This window comes from Eleginops maclovinus, chromosome 6 (assembly GCF_036324505.1).
Source record: "Eleginops maclovinus isolate JMC-PN-2008 ecotype Puerto Natales chromosome 6, JC_Emac_rtc_rv5, whole genome shotgun sequence".
In the NCBI taxonomy this organism is placed as follows: Eukaryota; Metazoa; Chordata; class Actinopteri; order Perciformes; family Eleginopidae; genus Eleginops; species Eleginops maclovinus.
This window is the reverse complement of record NC_086354.1, coordinates 17,167,109-17,184,801: the sequence shown is the minus strand read 5'-3', so window position 1 is coordinate 17,184,801 and position 17,693 is coordinate 17,167,109. Positions and strand designations below refer to the sequence as shown.

Genomic DNA, 17,693 nt, shown 5'->3' with positions numbered 1-17,693 from the left:
CCACAGGCAGCAGCATGTCTGGGCTGCATGCATTTTTATTCTATAGGCTGCCTCCAGCTCACTCACTTTTCCTTTTAAGACAGCTGGGACTGTTCTCGCTTGACTAAACACGACGTTTGCATGGCAGGTGTGATGGGTCCGGGTGACAAAGCTCATGATCCGGTCAGTCCGGTGTGTCGGCTGTCTTTCACTGGATTGCTGCAGCACGTTGGATGGATGAGAAATTGCGCGGCTGTGATTGGCCAGGCACTCGGCTCCCGGCGGGTGAATAGGCTCCCTACTTGTCATTACTGTTGCTCCGCTTCACAAGCCCATGAACACCGCTGGGCTCAGTGTCCGCCTCTCATCGGACTTGGAATTCTGACATTATCTAAAGCGGCGGATCGCACCATGGATGCTACTATTTATCAGATAATATTCGGAGAGCTAGGGGACCTTAATTGTAGTTTAATAGATGCTCTCCAAGACACTTTTTTAGGAAACGCTTCATTATCCTTGCTGAGCACTGATGGTAAGATGGAATTTCTTCCCTTTTTCGTGTCAATTATTCAGAGGTCGTGGATACCGGAAACTATAAGCGTCCGCCTTTTTTGATTCTACTTTATTTCCCCCTAAGGTTTTTTTTGCAATGCTACAACCGATGAGATTGGAACATGCTGGCCGCGGAGCAGCACCGGGAGGATTGTGGAGAGACCCTGCCCTGAGTACATCAACGGGGTGAAGTACAACACAACCAGTAAGACATTAATCCGTGATGGCAAAAGTTACTCCTCTGTATTTATATGGATCAAAAAAATGTTTTTTAGTACATGATATTGCATTAAAAATGGATGAAATACAATCTCTAAGCAAAAACACTCAACATTGAATATCAATTACACCTTGAGTCACTGCAACACCTGAATCAGCAAGAGCATGTGTGTTGTTTGCTAAGGAAAAATAGATCTAAAAGCCCTTGAACATCATTAAAATGTGACATACATTTATAATTCTCTAGTTTGATCGCTTTAAAAAAGCAATGTAAACCATCAAAAATACTGTCAGAAGGGAGAATTCCATCATAAAAATAAAATAAAAACCTTCACAGGCTGCTATGGACAACAGCTCCAGTTGACCAGAATGCATTGCAATCTGTTCTTCTGTGACATGCAGGCAGCTTAATTTTCTGGCCACTTAATCTTCCACAGAGTTCACAAGGTTCTTGGCGGTCACATATGTTTCTCTGAATTCAGCACACAAACAGTTGAGAAGCTGAATTTATGGCATTGCAACTTCCCCATGACCACACCTGTCACTATCGAGCCATCAGCCTATTTGTTGTGATCGTGACCTGATGGAAATCCAATCGTGCGTTCAAATGAATTTGTGGTTTCTGGTTTGAAGTCAGCGTGCAGATGTTATGAGCTTCACCTCCACATTAAGTCTTAACACTAAGTTGGGGCCGAAGTCACTGGAGCCATATATGATAACACTTTAAACTTTTGTTTAAACAATAAGCTTAAGAAATGTTTTTTATCAGGTGGCTTAGAAGACTGAGCAATTCTAAACCCAGTGTGTTTCAGCCAACAGTTTCACCAAGTGCTGAGAACATATCACAACTCTTCATGACACCAACAGTGTCACGTTATGTAACCTGTGTATTAATCATGAGAGTGATGAACTGAATTGACACATTCAGAAAATAGAATTGCAGCTTTAATTTCAGTAAATAACATCAGAACATTTCAGAGCAAAAAGGGTGTGGGTGACAGTATGAGAGTGACCAGGGCTATATTTTTCATTTGCCGAGCTTAAATCATGTGCCTGCTGATATTACCCACTTAACCACACACACACACACACACACACACACACACACACACACACACACACACACACACACACCCCCCAACATACACCCTGTTGCCTCACTTCTTACTGCTTGATTCCCACTTTGCTCTGCTGCTGTTGCTCAATATTGTTTGACATGGTTGATTCGACTTGGTGTGAAACGTGCAGCCATTTGCTATGACAACATGTGCCAACTCCTGACCTGACATACCTTCATTAGTTGACACCAGCGTGGATCGATGTGAAGTCATTTTTTTAACAGGCTGAGGATATATTATGGCAATTTTTCAGTTGTTAAAAATGTTGGGAAAATTGACCCCGCCATCGAACAATAGGCCTGTCAAATGCGACATAATGGCATTTTTGTTTGCTGGAGGTGATGACATCATTAGCTCCTGCTGTTTTAAAGGGATTTGATTGATCAAAGAGTATAAAAATGAAAGAAAAAATAAACTTTTATGGAAATGAAGTCACATTGTTGAACAGCTCTGAGGTGAAATGACGCAGGTGACAGATGTTTTTGTTCCTTTGTGTTGGGCCCATGAGGTAATTATTATCATTACAGGTGTCAACTTACTTTTACCACATTTGGACTATGAACTGAGAACAGATTTTATTTTGCTTGTCCATTAGAGCTCTTAGTGTCATGGCATTTTCCGTGCACCATTATGGAAGAGGTTTGAGGTACGGAACAAATTGTGGGGATTTCACAGTTTGTCCACTTTGTAACATGTTTCACACACTGACAGCAGTGTCTTGGGACTTTCAGCTGTCCCACTGTAGCGGAAGATTAAAGACTTTTGCTACATGGTATTTTGTGTCAGAGCCACTGAGGCAGACTTGATCGGTTCAGCTGTGCGTGTATCGATTGTCTTATTTTAAAACACAGGAATCACACAGGAATTTTAAGAGGCTGTTGAGAATGTAGTCTACGGAGCTGTTTAATGAACTTTTTATCATGTGAGAGAGCATTAGAGTCTCTTTAGATTATGGCAGCGATGCATACAGGTCTTTATGAGAGGTTGATGGGACTGCAGTTGAAACCTTGTACGCCTTACTGCATGCATTGTGCTAATGTGTCTATGGCCCTTACAGTAGTGGAAGGAAGGTTTAAAGAGGAGTCAGAGTAAATGGAAAAGTGCACCTTTTATCAAACATTATTTTCCATCATTATTAGGCACAGTTTGCGCTGTTCTTGGCTGTAATTGCATTCTGGGGTAATGGACCTTAAATGTTGGAGAAACTTATAGCTGTGAGGGACGACCAGTTTGTTAACCGCATTGAACTGAAAGACTTAAAAAACAAAACCGCAATCTTCAAATCGTATTGCAAATATACATTTCAACAATGTGATCGTTATTATCAATTTAGATCACAATTTTGGGGAATTTAATTCCCTGAAATCTCAATATGTGGGTTTTATATATACATTTAAACATTATTTGAAGCAATAGATAGACTATCAAGTTCATATTTAGCCATTTCCTGTGCAAAAAGGATCATATTCCCTTAAAATCCCCACACATAATTGTCCATGTTATATTTAGTTAGTTATATTTAAGTGTGAATGTATAAGTGGGACATTATTAGCCTTTACAAAACTCTTGTATGAAAAATTCATACTTAAGTCACAGTATGCTACATGGTTTTACAGCAAAGGGACATGGGCTCTGAGACAATGGAGGCCAATGTTTTGATACTGCTGTGTCACATTAGCAGCACCATTTTTCAGCCACTGCCACATTAAAATTTTAAATCGGAAAATAGGTCAGAACAAGAATAAAAGTAGGGCCGAACATCACATGGGCAGGTCATAATAAAGGGCTGCAATTACACACAGAGTCTAAAATCAGAAACATAATTTGATGTGAAGCTGTTAGGATCTGAGTTTTGGTTTACTGTTTCATTTTGAACTGTATCTTGCTTTGTCTTAGTTCCTGTCTTGTCTAGTTTACTTCCGGTCTTTAGTTTCCCTTTTGTCTGATTGTCTGATTGTGCTCACCTGTTGCCCCTGTGTTTCGCCTCCCCTTCCCAGCTGTGTCTTGTCTTGTGATTACCCTCCTCTGTATTTACTCTTGTCTTCCCTTTGTGTTCATTGTCGGTTCGTCATCTTTGTTTGCCTGTTCCCTATGATGTTTTGGATCTCCCTTTTCAGCCCTCCCTTTTCCACCGGTTTGTCTGAGTTTTCATTTGATACTTTTCCTTTCTTGTACGTTTTCCTGCGTTCCTAGTTCTGCATTTTGGTCATCAGCTTTTCCATAAATAAAAGCCCGCCTTTTGTTATACCTTTGAACTCCTTCCTCCTCTATTGGTTCTGTGCTTGGGTCCTTTTCCGCCAACCCTGACAGAAGCAAAAGCACGCAGTTTTGTAAAGAAGAAAAAAACCTAACTGGACGTCTGTGGACATAGTCTAATTTTGGCCACATAGAGTATCTGACCTGAGGGTCTAACAATAGCTTATTTTCCATTTCTTGGAGTGTCTCACAGCTAAACATTTAATGGGCCTGCATATTTGAAAAGCATGACCGAGGGTGTACTACATTCTAAGAAAAGCCTCTATGCGTTTTACTCCCAGTTGCTGAACACTGGAGAATATAAATGCTATCTTGTGTGTAACCTCGTAGGTTTTTCTAGAGCACATGAACATGAATGACTGAGGTTGTATAATGTCAGCAAAATGTTCCAATTCTCTTACAAAAGTCGTACATTTCCCAGACTTAACACGCCCCTTCAGGTAAGGGGCTGTAAATCCTTCTCCACTTCTTCAAGCATATATAAATATTAATATCAATGCAGAGTGGCTTAAGAGGTTTATGCATTTTTAAACCTTTTTATTTTTTTGCGTTTATTCACTTCTCTGGTTTACATGAATTGCACATCACCACAGTTGAGGCCGCGTTGTTTGAGTTAAGGTCATTTGCTGCCTCTGCTTTGTCACTTCCATGTGATGTGTTTCCCGTCAAGCCTCAGGCAAGACAAGATGTTCACAGCAGCATAGATGAACAATATCAACAGCTACGTGTCAGTTTTTCTAATTCAAGCCATATCTTAGTGACCTGTGTGCTTTTCCTGTAAAGATTATTCAGTGAATCACGCTTCTCCCGTAGGTAAAATCACCTCACCCCTGTGTGTCTCCGGCCACTATCATAGAGGAAACATCCTGTCAGCACACAGTGTACCTTTCCAGTCAACACAGCTTTAAGTCAGAATCAGGATTAATAAAGTCTAGGAGATATCAGCGCCGTGGCGGGTATCAGGTTCAGAGTGAGGGGCAGAGCTGCTGCAGCATTGTGTCCCTCGGATACAAGCTTGATGCTTTTCTTTTAAAATAGAGGTGAGTCAGTGCAACATTACCTGATCTTTCTGAGACAAACATTAAACTGAAATTGAGCAGTGACCAAACAAAGACCGGCGTTGTGAACAAACAAGACAATTGCAGCTCTTTCAAAGTTCATGGTGATGCTTTGTGCATTTTTGTAGATTTTTGTCATTATGTGCAAGTGAGATCAAAAAACCTTGAGAGAAAAAAGAAAGAGATTATACAAGTTTGAGTTATTTATATTCTCATTTTAAAGATAACTTGTCTGAGTAATGATACTCCTACTTTTCTGCGTTCTAGTTGCATTTTGGTACATTTTAAAAATTAAACCGCTTTGGTTATACTGTCCTTCTCCATCTAATGGTATTGTGATGGGTCCTTCGAACACCTGTAGAAGAAAGCACGGTTTGGACAAAAGGAAAAACACAAGCGGAACGGTCTGGTGGACATAGGTCACTAATGGCCACAGAACGACCTCAGGTCTAACAAACTTTGTTCTGTCTTGGTAGTGTTCACAGTTAACATTCAGCGATATTTGAAAAGAAGAGCTCGAGTTGGACAGGTGTGTAGAAAAGCCTTCTATGGTTTACTCCAGTTAGGTCGCATGGAGATATCAAAGCTATCTGGGTAACCTCAGAAGGTTTTTGGCACAAAATAATGTGGTTCGTATAAGTCAGCAAATGTTAATTGTCTTTACAAACAGGTGTACATTCCAGAATAAACACGCCCTTCAGGTAAGGGCTGTATTTGCCCACTGTTAAAATTGTGAGGATTTTATATCAATGCGAGTGGCTTAAGCAAGGTTACTGCATAAACCTTGTTATTTTTTGAGGTTCACTTCTGGTACATGTCCATACACAGTCTGAGGCGGATTTTTGATAAGTCATGTTCTGATTAGTCACATGTGTGTGTTTCCCGTCAGCTAGAGACAGTTTAAAGCAGCTGGAACAATATCCTAGCACGGATTCAATATCCATCAGGACTTTCATTCTGAAGCACAGTAAATGTTCCTGGAAATCCCACCCAGTCCCGACTCTAAAATCATGACAACATGACTTTAGTTTAACAGGCTTAGTCAGACAGGCATAAAAGTCTAGGAGAATCAGCGGAGGACGGTTTTAGTGTGAAGAATGGGGCAGATGACTGCAGCTTGGTGTCCTGGATACAGGAGGCGTTACAGCTTTTCAAATAGGTGAGTCAGTGCAACATTACTGATTTCTGGAAATATTACTATGGAGTGCCAAAATAGACTGGCCGTTGTGTCTTACACAAATGTTAAAGAGAAGCTGACATTTGAGAACATACAGTACCTGCAGGCACATCTTTTAGTTTTTTTGCAGGACAGAGAAATGTGTTCCTTTGTGCACTTTCTCATGCAGAGAGCACCTCTGGCTGATACAATTGGTGCTAATTTTCTTTTCCCCTGTGATTGCACCAACATTACCTTAAAGTGTCGCTCCTGCTGTGAATGTACACATCTTTTTCACTCAGCAAATTCAGGTCAGCGTGTGTGGAGCAAACAATGTATTAGCCATTGCACAGAGAGTTCCCATGGGGGCACAGTCAGCAACAGGCCCCTGGCTCCAAAGAAGCCCACGCAATAAAGTCAAATAATTTATTTTTATAAATACCTATTTGATGATAACAATTTAGGATGAATAGAGCAGAGTAGTGTGATTTAGATGATAATGGTTCTCATTGCAATGACCTGCTATACAAGGCTTGGCTAAAGTGCTTATAAAATGTGACATTTGCATGCTTTTAGCGTTTTAGTGTAATGTGGTGTATTACGGTCTCATTATCCAGACACGCTATCCTTTATGTTTGGCTTGTTAGTTTCCCTCCGGGCCACAGACTTGTAGCACACTCTTTCTGATAATTATTTCCCACCAACTGACTTTAGTGCAGCTGTGAGGTTTGACAGGAAACACATGGGAAAGTGTTTCAATCTATAACGTACAGTTATAGTTATTCCTAATGTGTCATGAGGGCATGAAGAGAAACAGGAAAGCTTAAAAGACCCAGCTGTGTGTAGAGTTTCACCCAGCAGCTCTTCTTCAGGCTCAGTCGGCCTGTATGATTCAGTAATCATCACTCACAAAGCTTTTTAAGAGAGATTAAGTGCAATTGGTGATACGATGCTCAGACATCTGCAGTGAAGCTCATATGTTTATTCAAACTCTCACTTTTTCAACCATCCTTCCATTAATCATTCAATAGAAGATTAATAAGCAACAATTTGGAAAATCAATCAAATATCTTTAGAAATGTTAACATTTGATCGGTTAAACACTTTCATTCTAACTCGAATAATATGACGTCTGCTAATGAGCATTACAGCTGTTATTATTAACTGTTTTGAAATTTAGATATAAAGAGACATTGGTTAGTTATAAGGATTTAACAAAATAGTCAATTTTTTGTTTCTGTAACACCAAACTTGGGAATTGTGTTAATTCAACAATAAACAGCCATGTTTCTGTGTAAAAATCCTTGAACCCTAACATGTTCTCCAGCTGTATTCTTACACTTCATTTTATGTGATAAACCCTGCAGCCTTTGCAATTATCTTATATGAAAACTGAAGAAGATCTTTACAGGAATAATAACAGTTTTCTGCTGTACTCAACGGGGAAAATGGTTTTATTTTCAGTCGATTATCTTATTTTTGAAACTAATGCCTCGATAACAGATCTGAGTATTGCTGGGTCAATTCAAAAAGAGCAATTTATATCATTTTCATTAATGGTTTACCAAACGGGTGTTACTCAGAGTAGTTGCAAATAATAAAGAACTTGCGTCATGTACATCATGCTCCTTTCTTATTGTTTATGAATTTCAATGAACCATCTCAAGAGTAATGAGAGTGCCAATCAGAGTTCCCTTCCTTCCCTCTTAGGGCAATTATTCCGGCCCACCTCTATAATTGACATGTTAAAAAACATATACAATTTTTCCTTCAGAGATTAAACTGAAATCTCACCAAGGTGTTCAGCAACATCCAATAGTCTGTTGAAATTCTATTCTCTACAAGGTTTGTTCAAATATGACACCAAAATGTAAAGGAGTTGTTGTGAAGATGCATAAGCTCCACCTGGTTGGAGTAAATCGCCTCTGTGACAAAACAGAGCAGTAGCGTTCTCTGATCAGGTCGACAAGCCACACAAAACAGCTGGTCGATTCCCAATCCTTTACAAATTTAAATCAATCTATCTGTGACATTTTATTGATCTCTCAATCAAGAACCTTATTGGAAATGACAGGGTCTCCTATGGGTTTATTTGTTGAACACATTTCATCCCCTTTGTCGATAAGTAAACAATTAAATAATACACAATCATGTTTTTCCATTCTGCTGAATGAAAGGCTGTGGGAGAGATTGCAGTTTGATCGGACAATAAGTGATTTCTGACACATACATATGCTGTTCATAGACTTCAGTTCAGCATTTAACACCATCATCCCCTCCAAACTGATCACTAAACTGAGGGATCTGGGCATCAGCCCTTCCCTCAGTAACTGGATACTGGACTTCCTAACCAACAGACCCCAATCTGTCAGGTTAGAGAACTACACCTCCTCAACCCTCACATTGAACACTGGTGTCCCACAGGGCTGTGTGCTGAGCCCTCTCCTCTACTCTCTTTTCACCTACGACTGCATACCTGTACATGGTTCTAATACCATCATCAAGTTTGCAGACGACACTACGGTGATTGGCCTCATCAGCAACAACGATGAGTCGGCCTACAGGGATGAGGTCCAGCGCCTGGCTGAGTGGTGCGCCAACAACAACCTGGCTCTCAACACAAAGAAGACCAAGGAGCTCATTGTGGACTTCAGGAGAACCAAAGGTGGCACACACACCCCCATCCATATCAACGGGACGGAGGTTGAGCGTGTCGCCAGCTTTGAGTTCCTGGGTGTCCACATCTCCGAGGACCTCTCTTGGACACTCAACACCTCAACTCTAGTCAAGAAGGCTCACCAGCGCCTCTTCTTCCTGAGGAGACTGAAGAAGGCTCATCTGTCCCCTCAGATCCTGGAGAACTTCTACCGCTGCACCATCGAGAGCATCCTCACCAACTGCATCTCGGTGTGGTATGGCAGTTGCTCTTCTGCGGACCGAAAATCGCTTCAGAGGGTGGTGAAAACTGCCCAGCGCATCACTGCTTCTTCACTTCCCACCATTGAGACTGTACAGCACAAGAGGTGTCTGCGGAGGGCACGCAGTGTTGTCAAGGACATCTCTCACCCCAACCACAGACTGTTTGCCCTCCTCCCCTCTGGGAGGCGCTACAGGGCCCTCCGATCCCGGACCAGCAGGTTCAGGAACAGCTTCTTCCCTTCGGCTGTCATCCTGCTGAACTCCGCACCACGGTGATGGCCCCCCTGGTTACCCCACCCTGGCCTGTACGGCCATGCACCTTCCCCCAGCCACTAAACTTTTTGCACTAATTACAAATGTTACTGTACATACTTTATATTTATTCCGTTTATACACTGTACCTACCTCAGCACCTCATTACCTACCTCATTCTGCAATTTCTACCTCTACCATCACTTGAATTCAACTGCACTTTACATACATTATGCCATTTGCACTACCTTGCTGCTGTTTACTCATACATACCTTAAACTCATCTCTGTTTACTTTTTACCATTCTACTGCACATACCTTATTCGAGCTGTTCATATCCTTTATTATTTATATTTAACTACCTTCATATGTATATACATTCTCTGCACTTTTACTGCTTTACTTGCACTTCTGGTTGGATACTAAACTGCATTTCGTTGTCCTAGTACTTGTACTCTGTGCAATGACAATAAAGTTGAATCTAATCTAATCTAATCTAATACAGAAATATGGTAAAATCAAGTGAAAAAAGCACCAGTCTTTTGCAACAACACTGTGATGCTGTAATTATCACATGAGGTTAGCACCTTTACAAACATGTGAACACGCCGACATAGGCAATGTTATCATCTTTGGTTGTACTGAAGAGTTTGCCCTATTATAGGAATGGTGGCATAAAACTGAAAGACTGATGGAAAAAAACTTAAATAGGGAGAAAATGCAGAATCATATCATTGATTTCTATCACAACATATGTTAAATAAGTCTGTATTATCTTTTCAAGATCTACAAAAAAGTATTAATGCCTTTGTTTCACTCTGTCTTGGTTCCTGTTCGCCCCCTTCTGCTGTGAGGCAGCTCCAGGTGTCTCAGCGCTAAACTTCTAACTCAGACACGACGTAGGTCAAGTCTACATCAATTACCTATTGACTTTGTAATTGTTTTTAGAGATCCCTCAGGTTTTCTCACATGGTCCTCTTGCTTTCCCAAAATTAAAACTAAGCTTGGTAACTTTTTCTTCCACTCCAACCGTTTTTTCCCTTAGACATCTTAATCAAGCTTTTAAAAAACGTTATTTCGTAACCACTTTGATTGACAATTTGTAAATGCTTCATGCACAGTTGTAATGCCTTTTATGTCATTCTCTGTAACGCTCAAATGTATTTCTGTGTAATTAAGTTTTATTCCATTTTTTCACATAAATGTGCTAATGGAACATCACAAGTAATTAAATTAGCTTCTTAACCATTATAAACATCACTCCAGCACAACAATCAAGAGGTAATGGCATGCAGAGTGCATTTTAAACTAATCTTTCACCACTGATGCATGTAATCTACGGATTGTAATGAAGCCTTGAGTTATTAAAACATATTCTTTGCTAGGATGATTCTTTTGTACTTGAATCCATTTGCAAATATTGGGGAAGGTAATGACCCCATATGTTTGCAAGTACATCATTTTAAACGGTTGTTGAGGTATTTTGAGTTATTTCAAAGCTGTTTTTAGGTTGACATCATGAAGCTATGATTTTGCAGGTGTCTCATTGAGACAGAATCTGCTCTTTAGGACACTTGAAACGACAAGGAAGAGTTATACTATGATTAGAAGTGATGATTTAGTTTGCCAGCTGGTGTCTCTTTGTGTCTGTTCTGGCAGTTTTTCTTGTTCTACTTGATGAGTTTATTCACAATTTAAGTGTCAACAATTCCAGATCAAGAGCTTAAAATCTATGTTTGAGGGTTATGCATAAAAAGCTGATTGTTTCCCATGTCACCATGGCCTTTTAAAAACTGAAGGTTGGAAACTGAAGACCTGAAGTTAAGAACAATCCTTGTCAGAGATTTCAAGATGTTTTCAGGAGCTTTCTGTTTGTTTGTTCGGAACACTTTAAGACAAGTATTACAATTGCAGCGCTTCCAATTTTGTGTACAACCCTGTTCAAATCATAAATGGCCTAATAAGCCTTTATTTGTTATCTCCTGTCAAAAACATCTCACTCTTTCTCCTTTAATTTCTTTTGACATAGCCACTTTAGTTCATGTCAGTCACTGTTGAAAATGATGACTCATACATTTCATGAATCGTTATTTCCCAGTGCTATTGGAATGGATGACAAGAGAGAGACAAGAGAAAACGGCGGAAATTAAGCAACGACATTATATTTTCCAAAATCAGTAATGGCATAACAAAACATATTTTTCCAGCCACTTAAATGCACCCAGTAAGAATGGTCTGGTTAATCCATATATTTTCTTTCCGCCTTAAGAATCTTTATTACATTTGCTCCAAACTTAGACACAGACATCGCAGTGCTGAATGTCACTTTAAAGGGTGGTAGCAGCAGGTTGGTCAGGCAAGAAGCCAAAAAGCTGGTGCAGCATTTGCACAGACACCTCTCAAACTGCCACCTCAAATCTCATCTGTAGGTAGGAGGACGTGCATGCCACAGAGGCTTACAGTCACTCTGAGGAAAAAGTAAAGAAACAGTGGGATTTTTTCTCTGGCAGATTCCTTGCACTTTTCTCCCTTATCTGTTTTGCTCGTATACAAAAATGTACTGTACCAACTCAAATCTAAACATATCCTGGTTATGCTCCAGAGACGCATCACGAAAAGCATCCGCAGTAGTGGGTGTTTAACTTTACAGCTCTATGTATGTTACATTTTTGCAAAATTCACAAAAGTGCTTGACAAATAAAGCTCGAGTGTCACCTCCCCTTGGACACTGATGACTGACTTGGGAAGATGACAAAACAAATACACTAAGCTGTTTCTAAAATGTGAATTTGATTACTCAACTTTTTATATGTTGTTACGATTAATGCAACAACTGCATTTTCCAGGAGAAATTCAAAGGACTTAATTAGATGCATTAATAATCTCTGAAAACAAAGACATTTGTTTTAATGAGACAGAGCAGGCTATGAGTTAGCATGCTTTTCCCTTTAACATTTTAAGCATTAAAGTACTAATTACAGGCAGAAGTCGAATGCATTAACTGCAATGAAATGAATCTGAAAAAGGTCAGAGCATTACAGTTCAATTGAAGAACCAGGATTTTTCATACCTGGAGGAATCAGTGTAAATACTTTGTGATGTATGTTTTGACTTGTGATCCAACGTTTTCCGGCCTTTCAACAGCTGCTCAGGATTAACCTCCCAGAGTATTTTAGGTAATCCAGTCATTTTTGGGCAATATGCTGTGTATTCAAGAGAGTCAGGGACTGTGTTTTGCTTCGAAAAGGATCAGCACTTCTGAAAAAAATGTTTAAATGTAGTAAATGTGACAAGGTCGGGACACTTTACTCTTTTTGTGAAATGGTAAAGCTGCCATGTTGTGTTTGATCAACCCTGGGTCATTCAAGGGCTTGGGAACAGATGCATTATAATGTTGTGATGTTTGTGCTCACAGGTTAGACTCACTGGAAGACATTAACATTTTAAGAGTCATCTGGGTCATAAATATGTGATTCTTGAAAACTGAGGGTAGTCCGATAATTGTTCTTCATCTGGAGGAAAGTTTGAACTTTTGATTAAACTGCTGGAAAAGAGTGCCCTCTGTTATGTCATTTAGGCAATCATTCCCCTTCGGCCATTTCTCTTCCTTTTAGATTATAAATACATGAAATATGTGAAGGAATGACAAAAAAAAGGGGTTTTATTTGCCCTTTGAATAAGGACACTTTTGCAACTAAGACAAATACGGCAGGAGAGGTCGCTTCACACAAAGGTACACACAAAGTGACTGTGTGAGTGCAAGATGAGATGCAAGTCCCAGGGTATTAAGAGCTGTTCTGATGCAAAAATACATGAGGCTGTATGCCTTGCCACAACAATTAGAATGTTTTGCGGCTAGGATTCGTGTTTGTGCTTTTGGGCGAGAAGACATTTTGAAACACAAGCCAACATGTCACAGAAATAACACAACTCTGGCTGCGAGTGCTCTGACTCTCTTTCACTTTCCCGCTGCTTTGGTGTTTTATCGGTATGACAATGTAAAACCAACATGCAACATTAGATAACTCTTATAACAATGTCGAACATCCAGAGCTTAAGGTTCAACATAAAAACAAAAACATTTCACACAGAACAGATGAGCATAGTTCAATAGTTGAACTAAATTCTGGGATAAATACAGTGCAAGAGTTGTACAAAGTTATATAAAACCCAATCATGGATTCAACAGGGAATGTTGAAGGTTTGGAAGATCTTAAATTTATAATGTGTTTCCTAAAGCAGCTATTAAGAGTGAATGCATCCACTTGAATTTAAGAGCTTCTGAAAGTATGGCTGTCAGACTTGTGAAAAAGAAGGCTGAAAATACTTTTAAGTATTGTTGTGCTGTATTAAGAATACATAAATTACAAAGTGTTAGTATAAATAATTTAAACTTGAAATAACTTGGCTCTTTAAGTTGTCATATTGTGTGTTTGTTTCCTCTTGAGTCCTAAATGTCCTCGAGTGCCCTCTGCATTGATGTATGTGACAATGCAGCTTTGCTTCATTTCCTGTTTCCTTAATGAAATATCAAACTGCAATGAGCTGTGATATTCTCATGCTGTTATGAAATGACCTAGTTTAATATGTCCCCAGCTCACAGAATTACATTTATAATGGCTTGAAAGAAACGTTGCTGTAACTGGTTCAGGTGTGCCGCTTGCATGCGCCCCTTTGATCATTCAACTCTGTGATATTGTAGCCGCTCATCTTTACTACAATTTGAAATGAATCCCGACCAAAGACAAGGTTTCGCTGACTATTTAAAACAACAACTGAAACAAGTGGGTCAATTATGATAAGCTGTGAGCTGCAGTGTGGTACTTTGAGGCAGGATTGTAGTAGCAGTCATGTAATTGATCCTTTTATTCATCCATCAGGAAACCGACCGGTTCAAAGGTAACACTGAACCAAAGAGACAGATGAAAAGCGTAAGGACAAAGAAATCCAATGACAGAAAATATAAACAGAACCTTAAGTGTAAAGTATAGAACTGTGTTTCACCTTTGGCATGGTAGCAGCTCCCATGGTTGGTATCTCAAAAAACAGAAAGAAACGGGTCAAGCTCAGCAGCAGTGACACACTCTGTTTGGTCTATTATAAAATGTATTACAAAATGAATCCCCAATTGAAGTGCCACTTATGCATGAACAACCAATCAATGCTAAGCTTATGTTATTCCAAGAACCTTTTTGACAAACAATCTTCCAATCCTTGAGCAACCATATGGTATTTGTTTGCATGTACATATTTATGCATCCATGAAAAGCAAAGACTTTGCTGTGTGGCATTGTTAGCACAGCCAGATGGAAACATTTCTTTTGTTTCCGTATGCATCTTTACACCGATGCAGTGCGGTCATTGTTTAGGCGCTTCCAGCTTTACACAAAGCTTTTAACACCTTTGCATAGCACCCCTATCCCGAGAGAAACTGAGTCATTCACAACTTTTATTTTAACTGTGTGAATAAATTGCATTTTAAAACCAAAATGTGAGGAGAATAGTTTTGTCATGCGTAAAGCACAGATGGTTAGACAGAAATCTGCACTCCCCGCACCAGTGCCTTGAATTATTCCTGCCTCGGTGGAATAGCTCACAGGAACGAAACTCACAACCTGCTCCCCTTCCTCTATTTCTGCAACATCACTGCTTGTTTCACAAACACGGTGTGATCATTGCCTGGAGAACTTCATCTGGAAAGCCCCTTGTGCTGCTACTGTAACATTTACTCGGACAACTTCATTCTGCAGTGTTATATTTTTTCATAGTATACAGTATTTATTTTGAAATCCATCCAGTCTATAGTTGTTAATGATTATAAATCATGTATAAAACTCTGCAGCTGTTTTTGCGATTTTGAAGACAATAGGAGGTCCATTCTGCTTAAAAATGCCCAAAATGTTTTCAACTTTGTTTTATAAATGACTTATTACTGTCTTTTAAGCATTTGAAAGTACTAGAACCGTAAAGATATCCATTGGTAACAACATTTAAACTGTATAAGAAAGTGCAAACACATCAATACATGTAAAGTACATACAAAGAAGAACATATAAATCCCTATAATAAAGCCTATTATTGTGTCTCTTAGTTTACCTTTTGCATTATAGTCAATGTGCGCAGTAATGTGTTATGCAACTCAATATAACAACAGAAAAAAAAACATGTTGAATCAAAACCCCCAGTACAACATTACAGTCCAATGTGCAGGGTTTCCTTTTCTGCAATCAATTCCATTATGGCTTCAATTTAACATAAACTGTTACAATTATAAACGTTAAAGAAGTAACGTATTCTGTGAATGAAAAAAGGCAATACTGTTTACCTACTGTTTATGTTCAATCCCTGCATGAGACATCAGCTGTCTCATCACGGTTGACTACACTGCACAAGAACTCTCTAAATGCCATTTGGCACCTGATCAATGAACATGTTCAGGCAGTGTGTTTTGAGAGTGTATTTTAATTGACTTTTTTACTGAACCATAGGGGATATACATCCCTCTCAATCGAGGGCTTCAGTGATTTACCAGCCTCTGATTTACCACTCTGCTCTGCGTTAAACATTTCCTATTCAAAGGATGTAAACTGGGATTTTCCTTCATGAGCAGTACTAAGCGTTGTCTAGTCACAATACGCTCCATTTTGCCATAAATCAACTCTGTTTCTAGATTGCTACAAGCAGGTTTCTGCTCTCTTCTCTGCAAATTCAAATGTCAAATTATATATCATTCATTTGCCCCCGAAGGATCTTATTCTGAGGCTGCCGTATCTTCGAGCATCCCTTTGGGCATTTCTGAGGTGAATGGTTTGCTGACCATATTGTGTTGAGTTGAGTTGACTCCTTCAGACGGAATGAGTAAATACAGCCATTACAGTCTGTCTGAAATCATAATCCCAGAGCAGAAAGAATAAACGTTTTGCAGCTTTCTGAACATTGAGACAAAGTTATTTATTCAATCATCCCTTCACATATTTTATAGGGAAATATCTCAGTGGCCTTAGGACTGACTTACTGCCAGGAAAAAGGATAATTAGAAGCATCTAAAGCACATGTTAATGGAACGATGTTGCACGGTTTGGTTGAATAGGATTTATTGGTTGCAGTTTGTAGACATAACAGTCATAGCCTCTCCACACCAGCTCAGCAAGTGTTTGAGTACTTGCTTGTATGTGTAAATCCGCCACAGTTTTACTTTTCTTTGGAACGTATTTGTCTGTTTTTGCTTTAACCTTTGTCATATTGGTGTTTTTTCTGTGCTGTCAGCCATTTTTGTAGTTTATTCTTGGATGTGTTTCTATGATCTGGAGTAGTTTTAAAAATTTCCCAAACTGGCATCAATAAAGTACTTATCTATTTAGTGACGTTTTAAAAGAGGTTGCCAAGAATTGTTCCAATCAGAGCAAAATTAAAGGAAACAATATGCAGAAGTAATGGATACAAAACCCGAAACACTTGTAGTGAGTCAAAAAGTGATGATTTCAGAATCAGAATCAGAATACTTTATTTATCCCAAATTGGGAACATTTTTGTTACCGCAGCAAAATACAATATGAAACATTTTACATTACATTTAACAAACAACATTAGAAATAAAAATAATAAATATACAGATAGTGAATCGTGCAATGCAATGGAATATTAAATGAAAACATAATATAAATGTACAATGTAACGTGTAAGTGTAAAGTGTGCATGTTAAGTCCAGTTAACCGAGAGGCTATGGAGCAGTGAGTTGTCTGCCAGCCAGGGGGGAATTATTGTACAGTGTTATTGCAGTGGGCAGGAAGGTTCTCCTGTATCTGTCCTTGTGACAGCGGAGTTGGAGCAGTCTGTTGGAGAAGGAGCTCCGCTGTCCTTCCAGCTGCAGGTGGAGAGGGTGGGTGGGGTTATCCATGATGATCCAGATTCCTCCTCTCCACCACAGCTTCAAAAGGGTCCAGTTTGATGCCGATGACAGAGCCAGCTTTCTTAATTAGCTTTCTTAATTAGCACTCTTCTTTGCTGCAAACCGCAGCAAAGAAGAGCGCACTAGCAACAACAGGTTTTAGTGTATAATTTATTTTACTCACTATTGGCTTCAATTCGTAGTTATTTGTGCTAAAATATGATATACGCCACATGAAGCCTTGACCTGTGAATATATTGAATTATTATCATTTTTAGAATAATAGAAATTACTTT

General features: G+C 39.3%; 1 protein-coding gene across 1 annotated transcript in view; it reads left to right on the top strand.

The window, feature by feature from the left end:
- Positions 1-319: 319 nt before the first annotated feature.
- The window catches only part of LOC134865464 (corticotropin-releasing factor receptor 2), a 30,211-nt gene continuing 12,837 nt past the window's right edge, over positions 320-17,693 (top strand). The window contains exons 1-2 of the mRNA XM_063884992.1: positions 320-511; positions 617-736. Of these exons, the coding sequence (XP_063741062.1) occupies positions 391-511; positions 617-736 (241 nt within the window). The 5' untranslated portion in view covers positions 320-390. The remainder of the gene's footprint in view (positions 512-616; positions 737-17,693) is intronic.